A 27,250-nucleotide genomic window follows, 5' to 3' on the forward strand; every position below is an offset into this window, starting at 1 on the left:
CATATTAATACAAAATGGGACGTAAATATACTGCTATACTGCTGACAAATTCCCTAATATTCATAAAATGTGTATTTAGAATACATTTTTGATCCGTTTCTGAGTCGTCCTGTAGTGTGTTATTCTATCATAGTCTACATTTGATATACGATCGCTTATTATGATATTATTATGATTTCTATTATTTTTGCTGATGTTAGTTTAATGCAAGTATGGAACGTACGTTTTATGTCGTGATCTTTCATCGGACTGTTTTCAACGCCGCACGAACATATAAATGTTCGTCACCGGAAGTCTTACGTTCTCTTCAAGTGCTCTAACATGGCGGTGAGTAGTCCGTGAACGCATACGAACGAACCCCTATGAAGACTCCGTCGAAATCCGCAAACATCGGAGCTACGGACACGTATGAGTGGCTGTTTTGTCCACGGATAATTAGATACTTTTATCAACGAAACATCTGGCGTCGTACTCCGACGATTGACAGATTTAAATTCCCGGAAATATGGAAAGTGGCTAAAGCTAATTGCCGGAAAATGGAGCCCAAAGTTAGCTCCTCACAAACAAGTAAAGATCGCGTTTAGAACGCGGTTCTTCGCAAGTGTTGATTTATTTATTTTTAATTTGACGAAAGCAACATGTCGCTTTTAGTCTACCTCTGTTGCACCTCAGACACTACGCTGAAGCGATCAGCGGGGATATGTCCGTGCATGTTCGCCAATGTTTCCAAACCTTTATTTCAGCCATGCACATGCTTCATATAAGAGAAAAATCTTCAACCACAATTTACAACAAAAAAGGTCTTCCCAATATACGGAAGTGCCAAACACAATTGCCGCTTAGCCCGAAATCTGGGAATTGACAATAGGTGGTTTTAAATCTTAAATGTGAGTTTGATTTTATTGAACAGCATTTGTTCTATTACTTGCCCTCACACCCACTATAATATATGACAAATGCATGAAACATTTTCAATCCTCAAATCTGCAGGCAGAAGTGCATAGCAGTGAGCTGTCATTGTCTCTTTTGCTGTCATGCATCCACTGTTGTTTCTATCAGGAACAAGGTGAAAAGAAGGAGAACCCCATGAAGGAGTTGCGCATCCGCAAACTCTGCCTGAACATTTGCGTGGGCGAAAGCGGCGACAGGCTGACCCGTGCTGCAAAAGTGCTAGAGCAGCTTACGGGACAGACTCCTGTCTTCTCCAAGGGTAAGCGCTCTGGCTGTCATGGCAAATGAGGGAAAGGTACAGTGATACCTCAGCTTACAAACGCCTTAGCTCACAAACTTTTCGCTTTATGAACATTAGATTCAAGAGCATATAGTCTTGGCTAATGAACTCGTTTTCGGCAGACGAACCAAATCACACAGCAAACCACAGTGGCTGGAATACTAGTTTTCAGCGGATGAACACCAAACCACACAGTTGAACAGGTGGCTGGCGGACTATTTTTCCACACCCACATTCTTCGAGTGAGGGGATGTGGTTTAAACATTAAAGAGACAGACAGACGACGGAGAGTGTGAACATGGATACAAAACAGTGAAATTTGGAATTGTTTCAACTTTTATAGTCAAAGGCAGAGTGTAGACTGCAAGGTTAAAATTCCCATCAATCGGGCTCCACATATAACCCGCACAAGCCATTTGTACAGTTGATACAACAAAGCTATCAACCCAGCTAAACAGAACACAATTGATGAGGAACTAGATAAAATTATCGCAGAGAAAGCACCTACAAGGGATCATTCCTCAAGATGGTGAAAGAAGAAGGCTACGTTCCTCATGTTTGTGTGTGTGTTTCAAGCTGAGGAAACCGGCCACTCCATTCCATCAAGCCATCAACGACAATCACAAAGGCTTTATTAGACAGTACAGTTTATTTATTTAATTGTAATAACATTTATTACACATAAAATAAGATATATTTTGCATAGTTTTAAGGCTTAGAAAATTATAAAGTAGAAAATTATGTTTTATGGGGACCTGGGAACGGATTATTCTCATTTTAATGGTTTCCTATGGGAAATTATTTTTTGGGATACACACTTTTCTTCTTACACGCTCTGTCTGGGAACCAATCAAGTTCTTGAGGTGAGGTATCACTGTATTGCGATCACGTTGCAATCAAGAAATTGAACTTCATTTTATTTTGAAGTTGAATGGTCCTCACCCCCAATAACGTTTAGTTTATTCCACTTCCCCCATCGTTGGATCATGATAATAAATCACTCTTGCTTGCTCCTTTTTTTTCCCCCCACACCTGTCATCTTTTTCCGTGTTGGTTGCAGCTCGCTACACAGTGAGGTCGTTCGGCATCCGCAGAAACGAGAAGATTGCCGTCCACTGCACCGTCCGCGGCGCCAAAGCCGAGGAGATCCTGGAGAAAGGACTCAGGGTGTGTTGGTGTGTGTGCGCGCGTCTGGCAATCGCAAGCTGAGATATCGCTTTTTGACATTTTCTTTGTTAAAATCTCTTAATCATTTTTTTTTTTGCGCAGGCGCAATATGGACCGTTTAGCTTTGAAAGGATTTTTTTAATAATAATCTAATAATACATGACATTTTAAGCGCCTTTCAAAGCTCTCAAGCACACTTTACAGTCACAGACAAGCCTAGGTACTATAATACATAAAATACACACATATATATATCACAAATATACATATCATATCATATATATTTGCTGCTGTGAAATGTAAATTTCTCCACTGTGAGACTAATAAAGGCAAATCCAATCCAATCCAATCACAAATAGAATAAAACAATTAAAATACAATTATAAATAGAAACAAGAGAGAGACACACAGCTACACGACAGCTTTCACAAAACTCTTCCCATAATAGTCAACACAAAGTAAAATAATAAACAACAGGAACATAAAAAACCTGGACAGTTGTGCAGTCTTAACAACTTTCTTCATGTACTCTACGATGTTTGAATACGAGACACTTCCTTACATGAAGCAGTTCTCGATGAAAAAGGAGAGGATGAAAGCCTCCTTTTTACCAGTGGATCAGAGACATCATGGTGGTGCACACGTCTTCTACGAGCTAAGTTTTGATCGCAGCAAACACGAAGCTGTAGTATCCATTGACAAAAAGAGATTGTCTCACATCTCCTGTCCCAAATAAATCCGCTTCAATTCCAAGCAGCGATAGTCCTACATATGCATTGGCGTATTATTAAAGTTTGGTACAGTGCTTAGTGAAAGTGACCCGTGTCCCGCAGGTGCGTGAGTACGAGCTGAGAAAAAACAACTTCTCCGACACGGGGAATTTTGGCTTTGGCATTCAGGAGCACATCGACCTGGGTATCAAGTACGACCCCAGCATCGGCATCTACGGACTGGACTTCTACGTGGTACGTGACTTGGGGGCGAGGCACTTGGCTGGTTCTTTGGATCTTGGGTGGGCTTTATTTTACTGACTCAACTGTGGCGTTCAGGTTATGGGGCGACCAGGCTTCAGTGTCGCTGACAAGAAGCGGAAACGCGGCCGCATCGGCTTCAAACACCGCATCCGCAAAGAGGAGTCCATGCGCTGGTTCCAGCAAAAAGTCAGTGCGGCACACACACACACACACACACGCTCAACGGGTACCGTATTTTCCCGTGTATAAGGCGCACCCAAAAGCGTTCATTTTCTTCCAAAGATGACCCTGCACCTTATACGCAGGTGCACCTTATATATGAAGTAATATTGGGCTGTCAGAAGCCACCGACTCCATTTCCCCCTGTCGAAAAAGTGGTGCGCAATGCATGCTGGGATATGTAAAACGTAACCCCAACCTCTACTGTAGTACCTTATGATGTGGTGTGCCTTATACTTGGACAAGTTTTATATATTTGCAAAAGTTGTTTTCATTCATTGAAGGTATGTGTAAGCTCTGTCGTACAGGAGTGGTCCATCGATGAAAAGGTTTCTTTAGCCGTCATCCGTACTTCTTTGAAGGTGGCGGACATTTCGCTCCTCATCCGAGAAGCTTCGTCAGCCTACTCACATTTAGCTGGTATTCTGTCCAAACAGAATTCATAAATCATTACCACATATGCTTAATCATGCTGATGAGGCGATACCAGGGCGAATAAGACAATCAGGGCCAGTCAGAGACCATAATCAGTCAGGACAAAAGAAGTAAGCAGTTTAGCTTCAGGGAATAGTCCTCTGCTCCCTCCAACCTTAGAGCAGGGACTTATCAAAGCATAGGTCTGGCACCACCACCTCTGGACATTAGGGATATATATAGGGCCAGAGCTACCAGCAAAATTTTAGTTCGCTGACAAAGCTTCTCAGATGAGCGACACGCCAGACACCTTCAAAGAAGTAAAGATGATGGCTGAAGAAACCTTTTCATCGATTCATTGAAGGTGCGCCTTTACTAACTCCTCGACCGCACTTTTGTCTTCTGTTGTTGTTTCAGTACGATGGAGTCATCCTCCCTGGCAAGTAAAAGGATCACCGTGGACATCTTTGTAAGAAAGTAATAAAAATTCTAAACGATTAGAAAGGTCCTGTCTTTATTTTCATTGCTTTTATTTTGAAGTCACAGGTGGTTTTGATCACAAAAGCGTCACGAATGTTGTAAATAAATGCAGATTTGTACGGTTTGATTCAAGTTTGTTTTTTTGTTTTTTTAACTTTTGTTTTGCGATTTGCTTTTGCCATGTTACAAATTCGCTCAATTTTCAAAACCCGATTTTAACATGCGCTTCCTTTCCCAGCATGCTCATGTGAGGACAATAGAGAAGGCAGCTTTTTTTAAAATGTTTTTATTCAGTTTCTGATGTCAAGTCGCGTTATCGGCTGACTGTTCTTCCACTTTTCTTTCTCTTGTAATGACATGACAAGAAACATTTTACCTTGGCATACAAACTTTTTTCAGGATACACACGGATCTGCCTCAATGAGTGATGTGTCGTCTGCGAACGAGCCCGTTCTTCTAACAACAAAATGGCAGCGACTGTTTTTGTCCTCTATTTATTCCCTGCCGCCAGTCTTCGGTTAAAGCCACGTGATTGGTCAAGAACGCAGCAATGAGGGGAGGTGGTTTAAACGTTAGAGAAAGGCAGACGACAATGAGAGAGTTTCAACTTTGATCGTTTAAAGGCAAAGTGTAGACTGCAAGGTTAAAATATTCCATCAATCAGGCTCCACAAATAACCCGCACAAGCCATCTGTACAGTTGATGCAACAAAGCTATCAACCCAGCTAAACAGAACATAATTGATGAGGAACTAGATACAATTATCACCGAAAAAGCACCTACAAGGGATCATTCCTCAAGATGGTGAAAGAAGGCTACGTTCCTCATCAAAGACACAACTTGACTTCACATTCCAACCTCTTTAAACTCTTCCTGTTTCATTTTTAATAACGCCAGCGTACACGCAACCTGGAAGTAACTCAAATAGAAAGCTAGCTAATATCGTTAATAACTACTAGCTAGATAGCTAACTAGATAGCAAATAGATAGCCAATAAATAAACATAGAGGCAAATAAATCAATGCATGCTTGACAACGCGGTTAGCTAGCTAGATAGCTAATGGATAGCCAGCGAGATAGCAAATATATAGCGAGCTTAATAACCAGATAGCTAGCGAGATAGATAAAAAGCAAGATGGCAACTTTGTGATTTTCATGTATGGTGAAAAATGTCTCAAACGACCCCTGGGCTTATTATTCTTGATTTCCTCTCAAAGTAATGTAAATGAAATTCCCGCTAAATGCTATTGTTTTCGATTTTGATTATTAACCAGAAATTTCAATTTTTTATTGCAGATTATTTGTTTTTTTATGTCATTTTCTAATGTTCACATTGAAAAATCCAAATTATAATTCTCATGCCGTGACGCTTAGTGACGCGGGCGGAACACTGCCTTCCCGGCTTCGGTTCTTCCCGGCCGTCTGCTGCTGTTGCACCTGCGACTCCTCATGGCCCGGCGTGTTGCGATGTTGCTGGCGGCGCGGCGCCTGTCTCGGAGGCAGGGTCAGCGCGCAACACGACACCCCCACCGTGGGTTCCGGCAGGTCCTCGCCGCGGCCCCAGCTGTCCGTCGCTGGGTTGTAGGTTTGGACTGCTGACTTGTAACGCTTCTCCGCTTCGTTCCAGCCTCCAATGACGTACAGCTTGTCGGGCCCCAGAGTGGACAAACCGGCCGTGCTCACCCCCACTGGTAGCGGGGCGGCGCGACTCCACCTCCCGTCGCCCTCAGGGGAGAACACCTCCACGGCCAGGACGTCCACCCGCTCCCCGCTAGGCCCCAGCTGGCTACCGCCCACTACGTACACCTTCCCGCCGAGAGTGGCGGAGCAATGCCAGCCGCGTGGCGTCTCCAAGGCAGGCTTGTCAGTCCAAGTGTCGCCCTCCACGCTGTAGCAGGCCACAGAGCGCGAGTAGGCGCAGTTGATGTAGCCGCCGGTCACCAGGATGTCGCCTGACGGAAGCGTGGCGCTGGAGTGGCAGCAGCGTGGCACCTCCATGGGGGCTCGCATCTGCCAGGCGTTGGCCGAGGGCAGGTAGCTTTCCACAGTGGCCAGCAGGCCCTCCATGTTACGGCCACCAATGGCGAAAAGGCGCCCCCCGCTGGCTGAGAGTGAGAAGTGCGTGCGGCGTTGCCTCATGTTGGCCAGGTGGAGCCAAGTATTGAAGCGAGGGTCATACCTTCAAGGTAAGACAAAAGAAAATGGGAGTGGTCATCATCACGACTTTTATTTCACCCCACTGATATCTTGGCTTACGAACTTAATTGGTTCCCAGACAGAAGTGTGTAAGGTGAAAAGTGTGTATCCCAAAAAATAATTTCCCATAGGAAACCATTAAAATGAGAATAATCTGTTCCCAGGTCCCCATAAAACATAATTTGCTACTAAATAAGCCTTGAAACTGCATAAAATATACATTATTTTATGTCTAATAAATGTGCTATGGTATTATAATTAAATAAAGTAATGTATAATGAAGTTGTTTTATTGACCTTTGTGATGGTCGTTGATGTCTTGATGGAATGGAGTGGCTGGTTTCATCAGCATTTGATGAAGTATGTAGCCTTCTTTCACCATCTTAAGGAATGATCCCTTGTAGGTGCTTTCTCTGCGATAATTTTATCTAGTTCTTCATCAATGGTGTTCTATTTAGCTGGGTTGATAGCTTTTTGCATCAAGTGTACAGATGGCTTGTGTGTGGTTGTTTGTGGAGCCTGATTGATGGGATATTTTAACCTTGCAGTCTACACTCTGCCTTTGATCTATCAAAGTTGAAACCCTCTCACTGCCGTCTGCCTGTCTCTTTAATGTTTAAACCACCTCCCCTCACTGCTGCGTTCTTGACCAATCACATGGCTTTAACCGAGGACTGGCGGTGGGGAATAGAGGACCAAAATACCTGGAACCTGGAATTTGAGTGACAATGACAAAAGCCCTGGCACTGGATGGGACAATTTTTTTTCATACCCTCTGGCAGTGAATGAGTTAATTTATCCCTTTGTTTCTTTTGTTTCTTTTGTTTTATGCTCACATTTTGAACAAAGTGGCTTTATATAAACAATATGTGTGTGTTTGTCATCTGCGTTTCACCTGCTTAGAGTGCTGACGGCGTGCTTAGCCTGGTTGCGGGCGTCGTTCTGGTCCTCGCCGCCCGCCACGTACAGGAAGCCATCCATGACCGCCACACACTGGTTGAAGCTTTTGGCCGGCAGCTGCGTAAGGTGACGCCAAGCCGCCCCTCCCTCACGGGGCTCCCGCCACAGCACCTGGACGATCGCCGGGGTCAAAGGTCAAGGCTGGATTTCAGTTCGATGGGGGAATGAGGTGATTGACAATAATAATAATAATGATAATAATAATAATAATACATTTGATTTCTAAGCGACTTTCAAAACTCTCACTTTACAGTCACAGGATAAGTTTTTCTGTGGGTGAGCTGCGGCAGCCACACGCGCCAGCGTTCACTCAACACGGAAGTAACTCAAATCGATAGAAAGCTAGCTCGTTTGCCAATCGATAGCCAACAGACACCTAGCTAGATAGCCAGCCAGCTAGATAGCTAATAGATAGCTAGCCAGCCAGATAGCTAATAGATACCAAATAGCTAGCAAATGATAATGCTAATAATAAAAAAAAAACTAGCTAATAGATACAGTACAGTCGCTAATAGATAGCTACCTAGCCAGCTAGATAGCGAAATGATAGCTAGCTAGATAGCTAGCCAGCCTGCTAGACAGCTAATAATAATAATAATAATAATAATAATAATAATAATAATAATACATTTCATTTATAAGCACCGTTCAAAACTCTTAATCTAATGGTGGTACAGGGTGTTAGCTAAAAAAAATTAAAAACGATTTTCTAAATTTTATACATATTTTTAGAAAATTTTCAAAATTGTGTAAAAAAAAAAAAAAAAACCGAAAATGGCGTTTTTAAAAAGTTTATTCAAAAAAAAATCTAAAATATCGCTCACCTCGCGGCTCAAGGCGCGTTCGGTAAGAGACGGACGCCCGCCGATGGCGATCAGGGCGTGTTGGCTGCCTCGGATTTGAGTGCGCTGGGACTGAAGGGCGTTTTGCTGGTGGGGCAGCAGATGGTAGTTCATGGCGTCCACCAGTAGGCGGTGGCAATGCGGGTCCTGCATCATACGGGGCACCGTCTGGATCTGGCTCACCAGCTCGCCCGCCGGGATCGTCTCCAGGCGCACGTGAGACAGCAACGTCGAGGCGTATGGCTGACGGGATGCCTCGAAGTCCAGCCACTTCATGGCCAGCTGGGGAAACGCGTCAGAAAAAAAAAAAAAAAAAAGATAAAGCGCTGGTCAGACCTCTGGGAATCCTTTTTCCCTTCCACGAGGGGGGCAGCATTTGCCATTTGTCCATGTTAGCGCCTTGTCATAGCTTCAGCTGTTATGAAAGCACGAAATAAATCAATATGTATGTATTGTATTTTGGACAGCTGCCCCCATTTCAAGCTCAGATAACTCCAGACCCATATAACTTAGGAATTAACTCATTCACTGCCATTCACAAATTTCAAATTCGAGAATTGAAAATGTGACGCAGAGCGCCATTGCTGAATTTATTCGGGTTTTGTTTTTTTCATGCTTGTGTGCTGATAAAGCACTGTCCTTGGCCTCTGGCTATGTTTTTTTTATCTTTTCCACAAGGGGGCAGCATTTCCCCTTTTCCCATGTCAGCGTTTTGTTTTCGCTTTGTTAAAGCGCTATATAAACCAATATGTATGTATTGCATTGTATTTTGGACAGCCACCCTCATTTCAATCTCATATAACTCCAGAGCCATATAACTTAGGAATCAACTCTTTTTTTTTTCCTGATGAAAGAAGAGAGTATAAGGTTTCTTACGCTGTATTTAATGCTGAAAACTCAATATTCTGTGGGTCCTGCAATTTGAGTGACAATGACAAAAACCCTGGCACTGGAGTGGACACCTATTTGCGCATCTTCTGGCAGTGAATGAGTTAAGATGAGGAATGACAATTTTTATCAAAAAATTAATGTCACTTAAAAAAATGCAGATTACACATTTTCCCCCTTTGAATAGTTAAAATTGATTTTAATCATTTTTTTTTAACCATAAAATTGCGACTTTAATTTTTCATTAATTTTATCCTGCGCTTTTTTTATCAGTACAACTATTTTAACCTTGTTCACCTGTTTGATTTCATTGAAAAGTGTTTGGTTTCACAAGCCGGAGCAGCAGCTGCTGCTCTCGGTTCTGATTTGACGCTTGGATGAAAATAGACGTGAGGCCGCCGAGCCCTGTCGGAAATTCCTCGCCCTGTTGGAGCGCGGATAGAGTTGAAGTTCGTTAGGCGTGGTGGGGGGAGGGGCGGGCTGCACCTTCCCCAATCACGTTCTGTTGTGACACGGTGACAGCCGCCCATATGTTTAATTGTATGTTTATTTGTTTATTTACGTATTTATTTGATATATTTACGTCATTTGACGACAATGAGGTTAAAATCTTAGCGAAAGAAAATAGATGGTTTGAAAAGGGAGTAAAAGAGACTATTTTCATAAAACAGCAAAACCCTTCACTAAATCGCCGTGGTGGGGTGAGGTTCAATTTGGATCGTTCCTACAATCGTCTTCTGAGGCAACATAGGCTTAGTTAGGCTGGTGAGGTGATACCAGATCAAATGGGGCAATCAGTATGTATGTATGTATTCATTTATTTTATGTAGTTATTGTTATTGTTTTATTTCAGTTGTTTATATATTTATTTAGTTTTTTAATTTTACTAAAATTATTTATACATCCATCTGTTCGTCTTTTTAGGTATTCATTCGTATGTCCATTTATTTATTTTATTTATATATATATATGTACAGTATTTATTTTTACATATATTGTTATTTGTTTACTCTTAATTTTTTTCATTTATTTATATATTTATTTAGTTATGTTATTAAAATTACCTATTTCGTTTTCTATCATCTATCCAGCTCATGTATTTGTTTGCTTGTTTATACATTTGTGTGTCTTTATTTAAATTATTATTTATATTACATTATTTTGTTATTTAATTATTGTTGTTTTTATTTATTTAATTTATATATGTATTTAATTGTTTTATTTGATTAAAATTATTTATTTATCCATCGATCCATGTATTTATATATTTTTATGTAGTTATTGTGATTTCTTTATTTTTTATTTATTTTTTTATTGATATTGATTTAGTTATTTTATTTTATTAAAATGATGTATTTTTATATACGTCTGCCCATCTGTTTATTTGCGTATTTATTTACTCATTTACTTATTTACTTATGTACGTATTTACTTATTTACTTACTTATTTACTCATTTACTTACTTATTTACTTATTTACTTACATATGTACTTATTTACTTATTGACTTACTTATTTACTTACTTATTTACTTATTTACTTACTTATTTACTTACTTATTTACTTATTTACTTATTTACTTATTTACTTACTTATTTGCTTATTTACTTATTTACTCATTTACTTACTTATTTACTTATTTGCTTATTTACTTATTTACTTACATATGTACTTATTTACTTATTTACTTACATATGTACTTATTTACTTATTTACTTACTTATTTACTTATTTGCTTATTTACTTATTTACTTACTTATGTACTTATTTACTTATTTTGATTTTTTTTTGTTTTTTTTTTTTTTTTTTTAAGGATTCTTTTTTTTTTCAAATTGTATTATTTCTGCTATTTCCGAGCAGACCTTTCAACATGGATCGTGGAAAAGCGTACCTGGAAGGCGACGATCTCGGATGGCAGCACCAGCGAATCGTCCTGCAGGAAGGCGCAAATCTGCTCCAACGTAAGCCGCGTGAACAGCGGCGTCTCGGCGAACTGCACAAAGTTGTCCAACACGAAGCGCCGGGCTGCGTCGCACACCGGCGGCAGGCCGTAAGCGGCGGCGATGTTCCACACGTACACGCACGTCTGCACGTTGAGCTCGGCCAGAAGGAAGTCGGTGCACATTTTGAGCAAGTGCGGAATGTGCAAGGTGGACGCCGCCGACACCGTGCAGCCAATCGTGTACAGCGACATGTGGACGCGGCCGAGGTAGGCGAACGTGATTACGTTGGCCAGACCTGACGGGTAGATCCCAATCAAACCGATCAGCATTCAAACTCGGACGAAATCGGCAAATTCAGAACAAACCAATCAAATTCATGTGAGTCACAACATACCTGCCGTCGCCTTAAATAAAACCAAATCAAGTTCAGCTGTTTTAGTAGGCTTTCCTTCCACCCACCCTACTGCCACTTTCTTTTCCCTTAGTGACTTTAAAATTGCTCTTTTGCAGTTATTTAGTTACAATTCATACATAACTGCCATTCCCAAATGTATTCTGGTTTTGTGTTTCATGCTGGGGTGCCGATTAAGCGCTGGTCAGACCTCTGCCAGTGTTGTGTTTTTTTTTTTTTTTCCTTCCACGAGAGGGCCATAATTTGCCTTTTGTCCATGTTAGCGCTTTGCTACAGCAGAAAAAGCAACAACAACAATGACACCCATTCCCCCCCTGATCCACGGATACAAATCTACAAACGGATACCAGAGCAAATGGGGCAATAAGGCCAGTCGTAGACATCATACTCAGGCAGGACAATAGAAGTAATCAATGTAGTAGTCCTCTGATCCCCCCAACCTGAGAGCAGGGGATAATCATAGCAGAATTTGGCACCACCGTGTCTGGACAGTAGGGATATATATATAGGGCCGAAACTACCAGCAAAAGACTAGTTGGCTGACGAAGCTTTTCGGATGAGGAGGAAAACGTCCGACACCTTCAAAGAAGTACAGATGACGGCTGAAGAAACCTTCAAACGCTTCATCATTTCTGAGCCGATTTCAGTCTTACCAAGAGGCGAAAGCGACGGCAACTCCAGACGTTTCATATCAGGATCTTTGGCTAGGATCTCCCTGAAATACTGACTGATGGACGAAATCACCAGCTTGTGGACGTCAAAAGATTTAGTCTTGCAGCTCAACTCCAAATCGGTCAAGAACCTGTTGAAGAACGTCACAAGTTGAATGAGGTCAGATAGCATTGAATTGTATTTTTCTTAACGAACTCACTTCTCCTGCCGCATTTTACTAAGCTCCTCCAACATCGCGTTGCCGTGTAGAGGTCGCGTAAGCTCACTCCCGAGTCCCAGGCCTCGTTCTCCGGGTTTAAGGACGGGCGGCGGTAAGGGCAGGTTGAGACTATTGAGCTGTGCGATATCCAACGCCGCCATCTGCTCGATCTTCTTAGCGGGACTCTCCACCACCACCACCACGCCTTCGCCGCGCCGCTCCACCTTCAGCGTCGGCGAGACAATCATCTCCGTCACGACTTGAGGGGGGACCTCCGGAGAGGACTTTTTCAGGTGCGCCGCCTTCTTCTTGGGGGCCATTTCAACTTGTTGTTGGTTGCTAAGGAGAATAGGAGCTTTTAGATCTTATCCAATCTTTCTTCAGATCTTCTTTTTGAAACTTTTGGACACAACAACTTGCACCTACAAACATGGAGAAAACCACACTTGTCATTTAAGCGACAAAAAATGAGAGCTAAAAAAATGTGTCAGGAAAAGCCTACTAGAACACCTTAAGTTCATATCGGGGTAATCGCTGTCACTTTGGATTCTAAAGGCAGTGTAACCGCAATTAAATAACCAACTCGCTCTTAATATACTCAAATAACAGTAAGCATGAAAAGCCGCCTAGAACATCAGAACTTTATTTGAGGTATAAATCACTGATCGCTTTTTTTTTTTTTTACTAATTCCCAAATTAGTAACATCAAAAACACAAAACAACATATTTAATGGTTATGTTTTGATCCACAAAATACTCATTTGCAATTTTTAAAGAAAAACTTCCACAATATTAATGAAAATTAGCAATGGGCCTGATAATATGCCATTGCCAGAGGTCTGACCAGCGCTTTATCAGCACCCAAGCATGAAAAAAAAAACACCAAAACCCGAACAAATTTGCGAATGGCGCCCCACGTCATATTTTCAATTATCGAATACATTCGGAAATGACAGTGAAAAACTAAAAAAAAAAATATTCAACAAATTAATCTATTAGTTAATTAATTATCGAATTAATCAATTAAACTAAATACATAGGAGAAAGGGTGAAGACGCTCGCGTGAGAGGGGAAATCAGTACGTGGAACCAGAAGGCATTCGTTATAAATCCAATAAAGAGAGCTATCTATTAGCTAGCTAGCTTTCTATCTATTTGAGTGACTTCCGGGTTGAGTGTGGCTGCCACTGCTCACCCACAGAAAAACTTATCCTGTGACTGTAAAGTGACCTTGAGAGTTTTGAAAGTCGCTTAGAAATCAAATGTATTATTATTATTATCATTATTATTATTGTCAATCACCTCATTCCCCCATGAACTGAAATCCAGCCTTGACCTTTGACCCCGGCGATCGTCCAGGTGCTTATAAATGAAATGTATTATTATTATTAGCTATCTATTAGTAGTAGTAGTATATGCTAGTGTTATTTTATCATAAAAATGGCTTTCTCTGTTTAGCTATCTTGGCTTCGATTGTGTTTGATTATCTTTCACAATAATGTTGTCATTTTAGATTATGAATTGGACTTGTTACATTGGATTAGTTTAAAATGTCGAGCAGACCAAAATATAAGTATCCTTGCTAAATGCGAAAAAAAAAATATATTTCATCATCACACTCTTCACTTTCACCAACCTCCAAAACAAAAACATGAATTTTGCTTATCTCAGCAGAGTATTTATAGACACTTGGCAGATATACGAGTACCCTGTATAGTATACCCGCACGTGCTACAATATCACATCATTCATCATTCGCAGCTAAATTACTCGTCATCCCCGATATTGGGTTCATCCATGTTTCATGATTTAATATAGTAATATAATATAGTTTGTATTCAAATATCCATCACTTGAACATTGCCACATCAATATTTGTTAGCATATGTGGTAATTTTCATGGAAGTAGGAATACATTCTCAATCTTGTTTATTACACTTAGGCCTACTATGCCACTGTACATCTTTAGAAACAGTGTTCCCCGAGGTTAAAATCATAGCGAAAGAAAATAGATGGTTCGAAAGGGGAGTAAAATAAGCTATTATCATAAAACAGCAAAATCCTTCACTAAATCGACATGGTGTGGGGTGAGGTTCAATTTGGATCGTTCGTACAACAGACTGCTTAGGCTTAGTTATGCTGATGATGGTGATACCACGGCAAATGGGGCAATCAGGCCAGTCGTAGACCTCATTCTCAGGCAGGGCAATAGAAGTAATCAATCAGGATAATAGAAGTAATCAGTGTAGCCGCAGGGAGTAGTCCTCTGCTCCCCCCAACCTGAGAGCAGGGACCAATCATAGCAGAGTCCGACACCGCCACGTCTGGACAGTAGGATATATATATATATATATAGGGCTGAAACTACCAGCAAAAGACTAGTTCGCTGACGAAGCCTCTCGGATAAGAAGTGAAACGTCCGACACCTTCAATGAAGTACAGATGACGGCTGAAGAAACCTTTTCATCGATGAGTGTTACCCGATTAAAATCGAATAAATGAAAAACGACTCAGTTTACCTTCCTCTCCTGTCTGCTTGGACCGTTCACTCTTTTTTTCCCCTTCCTTTTTGTTGCTTTGTTGATGTTCTCACCAATTCCTCACTGCTCAGTTCCTCCTTGTCACTCAACCACGGTGCTGCGTTGTGTCAATGGGTTGGTCCATGTCGCAGGGACCAAACTACAGTTGTGACGTCAGTTTTAACCCCCCCCCCCCCTCAACGTATGTCACCCCCGCTGACACCGCTGTCTCCTTGAGAGCATATCAAACCACCTCCATGTCCAAATAGAGGCACCCGCAGGAGCCACCCTGCCAGAAATAACCCATAAGAGGCCCGCTTGGCAGACCCAACACCCACAGACTTGAGGCTTGATTGATTTGACTGTTCAAAGTTAAAGTTGGTATGTTTGTCAGGGGGGAAAATGTTGAAACAATTCGGCCACATGTAAAATGTATCACTAATTTCCTTTCAGCTCAAATTTGCCCCTTTCTACACTAAATAAAACCGTTTCATTGAAGTATATCTGCTGCCCCCAGGTGGTCAGGCAAAAAAAAAACGTCTCAAATCGTGACACGATTACAGTACTATCTGTACAGCATTATAAGACTCATTTTTTTTCAACAATTACATTATACTTTTTAGTTCTTTTATAACAGTCATATTTAAATCAAATAAATATTTAAATAAATGAACCATAAATATCGCATGCATGCAGACGTAAACAACCGAAACCTCAGCTGCCGTGACATACTTCCGGTTTCTGTGACCATTGTGGTCACGTTTAAGAGTTCCTTTTTTATTTTAATGCTGAAAGGAAATTAATAATTTTAAGAATATAGATTGGATAGTTTTTGTTCATTTATAATTTATTTTAAAAATTTAAAATATACAGAATTTGTGTTTCGAACGCTGCGTTGGGAAAGCGGAAACTTTGCTACCCCACTGGTACTGAGACGAAGCCGCTTCCGGGGCGCGCATTTGCCACCAGATAACATGGCGGATGAGCTTCTGGAAACAGTGGACAGACTTCAGTCCCGGCTCGTGGAGAGCCCTGAGCCGCGAAAGGTAACACTTGGGCGGTGTGAGCGAAGGTTTGGGCAAAGTATTTCACGGGGTTGATTTTCCATTCTGAGGCTGTTTGTCACCAGAATCCAGAACGAACCGTAGGCCTTGGCAGGACCCGTAAACGGTCTGAAAGGATGCCTTCATAAACATCGGGATCCTAATATTTTTTGGGAAGAAGGCACACATTATTTGAGTTTGGTAGTTGCCATCTTAGTTAATTCATCTTCGATTCTTAGCTTTCTATTAATTGGACACAACACGCTAGATTTGAATACCTGACCATGTCTGGAAATAAGAGCCTTTTGTCTAGTATTATTTTTTTGAAATATGTTCGTACTCAAATTGGCCATATAGCTGCATACCGTATGCGAACTGGGGGATGTTCGAAATGTCAAATAACAAACGCATGGTAAATAAGTTGTTTAGCTTATTTGTATTGTAACACCACTGTTACAAATGTTCATTAGTCTTCCTGTTTGATGTGTTTATTACTATGCTATATCTCACGTCACTTTTGGGAGGACATATGAGTGCATAATAATATACATTTTCTCTTATGTGTACTGTACATTTGAATAATACAGAACCTATTTGTCAACAATCACACACACGGAAGTGCTTTTGTTCATCTGACTGATACGCTGGCTTAATTTCCGACGGTCTGAGAACGCATCATTTAAGACGTCACGGCACATGAAATATGTTTTTAAACTTTGCCCGTTTAAATAAAAAAACGCAACTGTATCGAGCAGACAGTTTATTCGCTTTGCACACATCGCCTTTTCCCGAAAAACCCTGCACGAATCGTTTGATACTATGTCGGGACCAGTGTGGATAATTGTGGGCCATTGTCGCCGCTAGCCGACCTGCTAACACTCGCTGACATTTAAAACAACGCCATTCCGGGTTTAAACCACCCGAAACTCGGAATGTCGACTTCAGTTTGGGCTGGTTATGTTTGTCCCCGAACCTTATAAAAACAAACAAAAAAAGAAACGTGAGTGCGTTCCCTTTGTTAAAGCAGAAATTTGTCCCATTTGCCAAAATTTTCACATTTCCTAGCAGTAAACGAAACGAAAAAAGGGGCATGAGTTTTACTTTTGTCGCAATCCATTTTTTATTTGTCTAGATTGCTATCCCGAAAACATAATTTTATTATCTGTGTGTATTTCAGGTAGCCGTTATTTGCAGTGTTTATTGTAGTCCAGGAACTTGAGGCTGTCAATTGCAAATCTATCAGTTGTGATGTTCTTTTGCGTCGTTTGTTTTAGCTCCTCAAGACACTCAAAAGACTCGGCGAACTGCCGATGACCGTCGACATCCTGGTGGTGAGCTTGTTCTTCGTTTGTTTGTCTTTGTATCTTCATGTCAATTTCGATTTCAAACAACTTGTATTCTCTAGGAAACTGGAGTGGGAAAGACGGTGAACTCTTTTCGGAAACATGAAGTAGCTGCAGAGATGGCAAGAAAACTTGTAGCCAAGTGGAAAAAATTGGTTCCCCAGTCGGCTGACAGGTACGCTCCTTCCTCCATGTCGCTTGACATGAGACAACACTATTATGAATATTTTGTTGTTGTCCGGATTTTTTTTTTTGCATCGTTACGTTAACTTTGAACACATCTATGCTTTCAAGTAGCATGAAAATCAAAAAAAGACAGGTGACTTTGAAAGAGCCTTGTGGAACACCACTTCAACCTTGTTTTGGAATTATGAGACTTGGAAAGATCAATAATAATAATATATTTCATTTTTAATCACCTTTCAAAACTCTCAAGGTCACTTGAGAGTGATAGATAGCTAATAATTATTACAATGGTATATTTCATTTATAAGTGCCTTTCAAAACTCTCAAGGTCGCTTTGTAGTCACAGGATAAGTTTTACAGTGTGTGAGCAATGGCAGCCATTCGCGCCATGGTTCGCTCAACCCGGAAGTCACTCAAATAGATAGAAAGCTCGCTAGCTAGATAGCTAATAATAATAACAATAGTATATTTCATTTATAAGTGCCTTTCAAAACTCTCAAGGTCGCTTTATAGTCACAGGATAAGTTTTACAGTGCGTGAGCAATGGCAGCCATTCGCGCCAAGGTTCGCTCAACCAGGAAGTCACTCAAATAGATAGAAAGCTAGCTAGCTAGATAGCTAATAATAATAACAATAGTATATTTCATTTATAAGTGCCTTTCAAAACTCTCAAGGTCGCTTTATAGTCACAGGATAAGTTTTACAGTGTGTGAGCAATGGCAGCCATTCGCGCCATGGTTCGCTCAACCCGGAAGTCACTCAAATAGATAGAAAGCTAGCTAGCTAGATAGCTAATAATAATAACAATAGTATATTTCATTTATAAGTGCCTTTCAAAACTCTCAAGGTCGCTTTATAGTCACAGGATAAGTTTTACAGTGTGTGAGCAATGGCAGCCATTCGCGCCATGGTTCGCTCAACCCGGAAGTCACTCAAATAGATAGAAAGCTAGCTAGCTAGATAGCTAATAATAATAACAATAGTGTATTTCATTTATAAGTGCCTTTCAAAACTCTCAGGGTCACTTTATAGTCACGATGCACCATTAAGATCCATTATCTGTCCAGCCTCCTTATCAAGTCTTTCAATATTTGTCTGTTTGCTGGTTGAGTTGTCCGTCATACTAGTTGAATATTAAAATAGTATTAATAATAATAATTCTCCTGTTGTTTTTATCGCTAGTCGAAGCAGCAACAGTCATATAAAAGAGGCGCCGCGATCACATAGACGTCAACGCGAACCCTCCCCCGAAGAAGAGGAGCAGACCTACCGTGAAGAAGAAGAAGAGGAGGAAGAGGAAGACCAACAAAACTATAGCAGCAACTACTCCCCCTCACCACCTCAAAGACAGCACTACACCCCCCCGCAGCCTGGCAGCGACCAATCGGACAAGTACGACAGCCCCGAACCCAGCCCAACTCCGCCTCCTCCTCCTCGCCGGTCGCCGCTTCCCCACAAGCACGGCAAGCAAAGCAAAGCTCCCAAAATCCACCACCATCACGGCGACCATTCCAATCGCGGCGGAGACAGCGAAACACGGTCGCGTCACGTGCCCACAAGCCGCGGCGACGGGAAAAAGCGCAACACGGAAAGGGAATCCAGCCCCGCCGCAAAGCCCACTAAGCAAGGCAGGAAATCGGACGGCAGCAAGCGAGACGAGACCAGGAAGGGAGGAGATGAAGGTGAGACTTTGGGCTGGGTAACTAAAATTCTTAACTCATTCACTGCCAGACAAAAATGTGTCCACTCCAGTGCCAGGGTTTTTGTCATTGTCACTCAAATTCCAGGACCCACACAATATTCAATTTTAGGACTACATAAACATTCAATGCAGCGTAAGAAACCTTAGACTCTCTTCTTCTGGGAAAAAAAAATAGTTATTTCCTAAATAATTTGGGTCTGGAGTTATATGAGCTTGAAATGAGGGTGGCTGTCTAAAATACAATGCAATACATATTGTGCTTCCATTCGAAACAAGTCTCCGGTTCTTTGTACTAGACAGAGTGTGTAAGGCGAAAAGTGTGTATCCCAAAAAATAATTTCCCATAAGAAACTATTAAAATGAGAATAATCCGTTCCCAGGTCCACATAAAACATAATTTTCTACTTTCTAAGCCTTAAAACTACACAAAATATACCTTATTCTATGTATAATAAATGTGCTATTGTATTGTAATGAAAGAAATACACTGCACTGTATAATAAAGTCACTTTATTTACATATTGGTTTATATAGCCCTTAAACAACAGCTGAAGCTGTAACAAAGCGCTAACATGAAAAAAAAGGAAATGCTGCCCCCTTGTGGAAGGGGAAAAAAATTGCCACAAGTCTCTTGTTTCATCAGAAAAAAAAGTTAATTCCTAAGTTATATGGGTCTGGAGTTATCTGAGCTTGAAATGGGGGCGGTTGTACAAAATACAACAAAAAGCATACAAATTGATTTATATAGCGCTTTAGCAACAGTTGAAGCTGTAACAAAGCGCTAACATGGACAAAAGGCTTGTGGAAGTGAAAACAAAACATAGCCAGAGGTCTGACGAACGCTTTATCGGCACCCCGACAAGAAAAAAAACCCGAACAAATGGCGTTCTACGTCATATTTTCAATTAAAAAAAATAATAATTCAACTGCGAGCATGTTATTTATTTCTTTTTTATTTACACCGTTTGTAATACTCTTTGTTTTATGTTTAATTTCGACAGTAAACTTCTACTTTGAACTGATTTGTTTTATTGACTAGATGGCCCAAATACATTTTTTCATACATTTATTTGCATGCATGACAGGACAACCCCAAACACGCAAAGACTCACTCGGCAGCGAAGAGGACAACGACGACTTTGAGACGCCCACCATGTCCTTCGAGTCCTTCCTGACTTACGACGCACCGACGTCCTCCGTTAAAAAGAAGAAAAAGACCACAGCGGCGTCCTCGTCCTCACACGTTCGCCCTTCTCGCTCCTCCTCGTCCGTCACGCCGGCGACCAAGGCGACGTCCTCTCGTCGCGACGCTCCCCCAGCAGCTTCCTCATCTTCGTCTTCATCCTCCAAAGGGAGTAAAGCAAACGGCTTGGAGAGGACAAAGAGGTCTCACCCGGGTTCTTCTTCAACCGTCCCGGAAAAACGCAAAAGGGTAAGACGGAAATGAGACCCAAGTATTTTTTTCAAGATGTTTTTCCACATTTATTATTACAGTGATATCTTGGCTTACGAACTTAATTGGTTCCCAGACAAAGTGTGTAAGACGAAAAGTGTGTATCCCAAAAAACAATTTCCCATAGGAAACCATTAAAATGAGAATAATCCGTTCCCAGGTCACCATAAAACATAATTTTCTACTTTCTAATTTTCTAAGCCTTAAAACTACACAAAATATACCTTATTTTATGTACAATAAATGCAGTATGGTATTATAATGAAAGAAATAAACTGTACTGTATAATAAAATGGTTTTATTTACCTTTGTTATGGTCGTTGATGGCTTGATGGAATGGAGTGGCCGGTTTCCTTAGCGTTAAACACTTGATGAGGAACGTAGCCTTCTTCTTTAACCATCTTGCGGAATAATCCCTTGTAGGTGCTTTTTCTGTGATAATTTTATCTAGTTCCTCATCAATTGTGTTCTGTTTAGCTGGGTTGATAGCTTTTTGCGGCAAGTGTACAGATGGCTTGTGCGATTTATTTGTGGCGCCTGATTGATGGGATATTTTAACCCTGCAGTCTACACTCTGCTTTTGAACTATCAAGGTTAAAACAAGTCCAAATTTCAATGTTTTCTATCCATTTTATCATTCTCTCTCTCTCTCTGTCGTCTGCCTGTTTCTTTAATGTTGCAGCGAAACATTAAAAAATACGAAATACGAAAAATAGTTCGTATGCCAAGGTAAAATTTTCATAAATGTAATGTTCGTAAACCGAAAAGTTCATAAGCCAAGGGCTTCGTAAACTGAGGTATCACTGTATTTTAAAACACAAATATGATACTGTCAAGCCAAAGTGATGCTGTCTCCAAGCAGGTGGTGGAGCCCGTCTTGTCCCTTCCCGAAATCCCCCTGCCGGCCATCCAGCCCGATTACAGACCGCTTCCCTCCATCGATATCACACCGCTGTCCCCGCAGAGGCGGAAAGGTAATTGAAAGGCGTCCTCCGTGGACGTAGAAATAAGAGAAAGTTCAACAAAATACAGTAAAGTCTCGTTATATCGATATCGGATATATCGATAGTCCCGGTTATATCGATACTATTTCTATGCACGCACGGAGAAAATTACATGCAAACAGGGTCGGATATATCGATAGTCCCGGTTATATCGATATTTTTTCGGACTCCCTTGAATATCGATATAACGAGACTTTACTGTAGTTCATAAAACACCTAAAACCGAAATAAGAAAAACATTTAATTAAACAAAATTAAATGCCATCATTTTCCGCGACAGTAGGCCCAACCAGAACGTATCACCGGAACGCAACACCCGTCTTGATTTTCCCTGGCAGGTCCCGTCTTCAACGACGAGGAAGACGCCGGCTTCACGGGCAAGCGCTTCAACTCCAAGATGGTGGTCTACTCGGGATCCAAGACCGCCTACCTACCGCGGATGATGACGCTGTACGAGCAGTGCATTCGCGTGCTGCAGAATAACATTGACTGTGAGTTCAAACTCTGAATTTTCTATTTCCTTTTATACATTTAAAAAGCTGACTGTATTATTGCTATTTTTTTTTTTAGCCATTGATGAGGTGGGAGGTGTCCCCTTTGAGATTCTTGGGCCGGTCCTGGAGCGCTGCACTCCAGAGCAGCTGTACCGCATCGAGCAGAGCAATCAGGTCTCGCACACTTGCATGGATTTAGATTATTGTCCTATCTATCTAGATTTCTAGCTAGCTAGATAGCTAAATGGATGGGTGGATAGATGGCTATCTGGATGGATAGCTGGCTAGCTAGATAGATGGATGGATAGCTGCTTAGCTAGCTAGACGTACGGATATATATATATATATATATAGATATATACGAATAGGTAGCTAAATAGCAAATAGGTAGCCAGCTAGGCAGCTAGCTAATAGATAACAAGTGGATAGCAAATAGATAGACAGCTAGGTATGTAGCTAATAGATAGCATAGGTAGCTAGCTAGAGAGCAAATAGATAGCAAATGGATACCAAATAGATACCCAGCTAGGTAGCTCTCAATAGCAAATAGATAGCAAATGGATAGCCAGCTAGGCAGCTAGCTAATAGATAGCAAATGGATAGAAGCAACATAGTACAAATAGATACCAAATAGAGGGCAAATGGATAGCAAATAGATACCCAGCTAGATAGCTAGCTTGATAGAAAATAGATAGCAAATGGATAGCCAGCTAGGCCGCTAGCTAATAGATAGCAAATGGATAGAAGCAACATAGTACGAATAGATAGCAAATAGATAGCAAATGGATACCCAGCTAGGTAGCTAGCTCGATAGCAAATGGATAGCCAGCTAGGCAGCTAGCTAATAGATAGCAAATGGATAGAAGCAACATAGTACGAATAGATAGCAAATAGATAGCAAATGGATAGCCAGCTAGGCAGCTAGCTAATAGATAGCAAATGGATAGAAGCAACATAGTATGAATAGATAGCAAATAGCTAGCCAGCTAGGCAACTAGCTAATACATAGCAAATGGATAGCAAATAGATAGACATCTAGGTATCTAGCTGATAGCATAGGTAGCTAGCTAGAGAGCAAATAGATAGAAAATGGATAGCAAATAGATAGCTAGCTAATAGATAGCAAATAGATAGCAAATGGATAGAAGCAACATAGTACGAATAGATAGCAAATAGATAGCCAGCGAGGCAGCTAGCTAATAGATAGCAAATGGATAGCAAAAAAAGTTTCCTGCAAAACGACGTGATTCCTGTATGGTAATATTCAGCATTTTGGGGGCAAGGCGGCATTGAGGAAGAAAATTGACAGAATTTTCCGAAAAAGAAAATGGACGACTGACAGTGTAAACGTAAAATGATTAACGTTCAGGGTGTTACGTGTGTTTGCTTAGTGGTTCACCGAGGACTCAAACGAACTGTGGATGCGCCACTGTCAGCGAGACTTCAAGCGGGAGACCCCCCAGGAGTACGAGTCCTGGCGTGAGATGTACTTGCGACTGCATGATGAGCGAGAGGCGCGCCTGCGCAGGCTCACGCAAAATATTAGCATGGCGCACGCTAATAAGCCCAAAGGTAAAAAGCATAACGCGCTACTCTCACGCCGTTGCCAGCCTCAATGTTACATTTTTAACTCATTCACTGCCATTCCCGAATGACGTGGAGTGCCATTCCCAAATTTGTTTTGGTTTATGTTTTTCTTGCGATCAAGCGCTGGTCAGACCTCTGGCAATGTTTTTTTTTCCCTTCCACGAGGGGGCAGCATTTGCCTTTTGTACAGCTCCTCCCATTTCAAGCTCAAATATCTCCAGACTCATATAATTTAGGAATTAACTATTTTTTTTCGAATGAAAGAAGATTGTATTGTATTTTGTACAGTCACCCCCATTTCAAGCTCAAATATCTCCAGACTCATATAACTTAGGAATTAATTATTTTTTTTCGAATGAAAGAAGATTGTATTGTATTTTGTACAGTCACCCCCATTTCAAGCTCAAATAACTCCAGACCCATATAACTTAGGAATTAACTTTTTCTATATGTATCTATTGTATTGTATTTTGTACAGGCACCCCCATTTCAAGCTCAAATAACTCCAGACCCATATAACTTAGGAATTAACTTTTTCTATATGTATCTATTGTATTGTATTTTGTACAGACACCCCCATTTCAAGCTCAAATAACTCCAGGCCCATATAACTTAGGAATTAACTTTTTCTATATGTATCTATTGTATTGTATTTTGTACAGACACCCCCATTTCAAGCTCAAATAACTCCAGACCCATATAACTTAGGAATTAACTTTTTCTATATGTATCTATTGTATTGTATTTTGTACAGACACCCCCATTTCAAGCTCAAATAACTCCAGGCCCATATAACTTAGGAATTAACTTTTTCTATATGTATCTATTGTATTGTATTTTGTACAGACACCCCCATTTCAAGCTCAAATAACTCCAGACCCATATAACTTAGGAATTAACTTTTTCTATATGTATCTATTGTATTGTATTTTGTACAGGCACCCCCATTTCAAGCTCAAATAACTGCAGACCCAAATAACTTAGGAATTACCTTTTTTTTCTGATTAAGGTTTGTTACACTGCATTGAATGTTTACGTAGTCCTAAAAACACAATATTCTAAGTGTCCGGCAACTTGAGTGAAACTGACAAAAACCCTGGCACTTGAGTGGACACATTTTTGCACATGGTCTGGCAGTGAATGAGTTAAAATTGAGTCCGAATTTTAAGTGTTGGTCTTCATTTGTCTGGCAGAGCGACAAGTCAAGATGGCATTTGTCAACTCTGTCGCGAAGCCTCCTCGCGATGTCCGTCGCCGACAAGAAAAGTTTGGAACCACCAACGGTTCCACGGCAACTTCCACTGCCGCTGCCACACCCATCAAGTCAGTAACCAGATATTATAAATAGTTTGTCTTATCTGTAATGTTTTTTTTTTTCGAAGGGAAAAAATGAATACAGTTATAACTCGGTTTACGAACCCCTTGGCTTACGAACTTTTCGGTTTACGAACGTTAAATTGATGACAATTTTACCTTGGCATACAAACTATTTTTCGGGATACACACGTAGCTGCCACAATGAGTGATGTGTCGTTTGCGAATGAGCCCGTTCTCCTAACAAGAAAATGGCAGCCGGCTTGTTTTTGGTAACATAGCTAACTTTCTTCCAGAATAAGACCGGCCACCATCGACTACTCCGGTGAGTCCAGTCAGTCGTCGTCGTCTCTCGCCAGCCCTTCTCCCGGATCGTCACGATCGTTGGCGTTGAACGCGGGAGTCTTAGGAGGAGCTTCCCGGGAAAAGCCACAAGTCAAAAGTAAGCGATTCATTTTTTTTTGTTTAAAAAATCGTCCTTGTTGAGTGATTTGAATGTCTCACTGTCTTACTTTTAACATCTTCAGAAATCGCTCCCATGATGGCCAAAACTATCAAAGCTTTCAAGAACAGATTCTCCCGCCGATAATTGTTTTTTAATCGAAACCTTTTATCCAAGGTAGTGTCCTAAAAACACATTTCCGACTAAACGTGACCTTTCTAGGTTTAATAGGGTTGGATAGAACTTGTTTTTGTTTTTAAATAGATATTTAAAAGTCAAGCGTGGAAACAAAAAGGTTATTTTAGGAAATGCACAAAATCACACCAGACATGACGTGCGGGGTTAAAAAAATATATTTATCTGTCACCATAATGAACAAATAGGATTTGTGGTTACGAAAGAAGACGTTTTTTTTTGCTGCAAATAGTAATTTGTGGCTAGCGATTTTGGCTAAACGTGCACAAATGATTTATTAAAAAGACTATTCTTGGGACAATTGGGTGAGCAAATGCATTAAACCCTCAATAGGAATTCGTCTGTGTAAGCTCTCAGTCGTACAGGAATGGTCCATCGATGAAAAGGTTTCTTCAGCCGTCATCTGTACTTCTTTGAAGGTGTCGGACGTTTCGCTTCTTATCCAAGAAGCTTCGTCAGCAAACTAAAGTCTCACTGGTAATTTCGGCCCTATATATATATCCCTACTGTGCCGGACTCTGCTATGATTGGTCCCTGCTCTCAGGTTGGCGGCAGCAGAGGACTAATCCCTGCGGCTCCACTGATTGCCTCTATTGTCCTGACTGACGACTGGCCTGATTGCCCAATTTGAGGTGATACCAAAGCAAATTGGACAATAGAAGTAATATGAGGTTCAATTTGGATCATTCGTACAACAGACAGCTCAAGCAACATAGGCTTAGTTATGCTGATCAGGTGATACCAAGACAAATGGGGCAATCAGGCCAGTCGTAGACCTCATACTCAGGCGGGACAATAGAAGTAATCAGTCAGGAACATAGAAGTAATCAGTGGAGCCGCAGGGAGTAGTCCTCTGCTGCCCCCAACCTGAGAGCAGGGACCAATCATATTAGTCTGGACAATAGGGATATATATATATGTATAGGGTCGAAACTACCAGTCAGATTTTAGTTTGCTGACGAAGCTTCTTGGATAAGAAGCGAAACGTCCGACACCTTCAAAGAAGTACAGACGACGGCTGAAGAAACCTTTTCCTCAATAGGAATTGTACAAGGTACGCTCCATTTGTTCACCCTGGTGTCCAATTTGTTCATAGGACTGATTTTCAACCTGCGTATTAGCATTTCATGCAAACGTTATCTCGTAACCACAATTGAATACCCCTCCCACATCTCATTCATGTCTAGTGCTTTGTATACAGCAACATTGTTTTTAAAAACAGAAGGAAGAAATTGGACATTTGTTTTTTTGTAGTTGTGTATACCTTTTAATGAAAACATGTGTCTTTTAATTTGAGTCAGTGTAGCAAAGCATTGACGGACTGCTCTGTTTGACTTTCTTAGTGAGGGCTTAAAGGATCAATTAGCTCCTCT

At 41.0% G+C, this 27,250-nt stretch overlaps 3 protein-coding genes across 3 annotated transcripts; 2 read left to right on the forward strand and 1 right to left on the reverse strand.

The window, feature by feature from the left end:
- Nucleotides 1-1,059: 1,059 nt before the first annotated feature.
- Nucleotides 1,060-4,509, forward strand: rpl11 (ribosomal protein L11). Its single transcript, XM_088986911.1, has 5 exons — nucleotides 1,060-1,210; nucleotides 2,292-2,398; nucleotides 3,232-3,363; nucleotides 3,448-3,558; nucleotides 4,423-4,509. Exons 1-5 carry the CDS (start codon nucleotides 1,087-1,089, stop codon nucleotides 4,450-4,452), a joined length of 504 nt encoding a protein of 167 aa, XP_088843037.1. The 5' UTR covers nucleotides 1,060-1,086; the 3' UTR covers nucleotides 4,453-4,509.
- A 574-nt stretch (nucleotides 4,510-5,083) lies between these two features.
- On the reverse strand, nucleotides 5,084-15,271 carry klhl43 (kelch-like family member 43). Its single transcript, XM_088986908.1, has 7 exons — nucleotides 15,115-15,271; nucleotides 12,597-13,018; nucleotides 12,379-12,527; nucleotides 11,262-11,608; nucleotides 8,465-8,764; nucleotides 7,576-7,751; nucleotides 5,084-6,664 (listed from the first exon to the last, which is right to left on the reverse strand). The coding sequence occupies exons 2-7, from the start codon at nucleotides 12,914-12,916 to the stop codon at nucleotides 5,842-5,844; spliced, it is 2,115 nt and encodes a 704-aa protein (XP_088843034.1). The 5' UTR covers nucleotides 12,917-13,018; nucleotides 15,115-15,271; the 3' UTR covers nucleotides 5,084-5,841.
- A 776-nt stretch (nucleotides 15,272-16,047) lies between these two features.
- Nucleotides 16,048-26,775, forward strand: eloa (elongin A). Its single transcript, XM_089023300.1, has 12 exons — nucleotides 16,048-16,160; nucleotides 17,432-17,488; nucleotides 17,563-17,675; nucleotides 18,869-19,368; nucleotides 20,474-20,820; nucleotides 21,704-21,815; nucleotides 22,184-22,336; nucleotides 22,416-22,513; nucleotides 23,731-23,911; nucleotides 25,120-25,249; nucleotides 25,537-25,682; nucleotides 25,768-26,775. The coding sequence occupies exons 1-12, from the start codon at nucleotides 16,089-16,091 to the stop codon at nucleotides 25,827-25,829; spliced, it is 1,971 nt and encodes a 656-aa protein (XP_088879426.1). The 5' UTR covers nucleotides 16,048-16,088; the 3' UTR covers nucleotides 25,830-26,775.
- Nucleotides 26,776-27,250: the final 475 nt, after the last annotated feature.

The sequence above is a fragment of the Hippocampus bargibanti genome, linkage group LG20 (assembly GCF_051943395.1).
Source record: "Hippocampus bargibanti isolate YZ-2025 linkage group LG20, ASM5194339v1, whole genome shotgun sequence".
NCBI classification, from domain to species: domain Eukaryota; kingdom Metazoa; phylum Chordata; class Actinopteri; order Syngnathiformes; family Syngnathidae; genus Hippocampus; species Hippocampus bargibanti.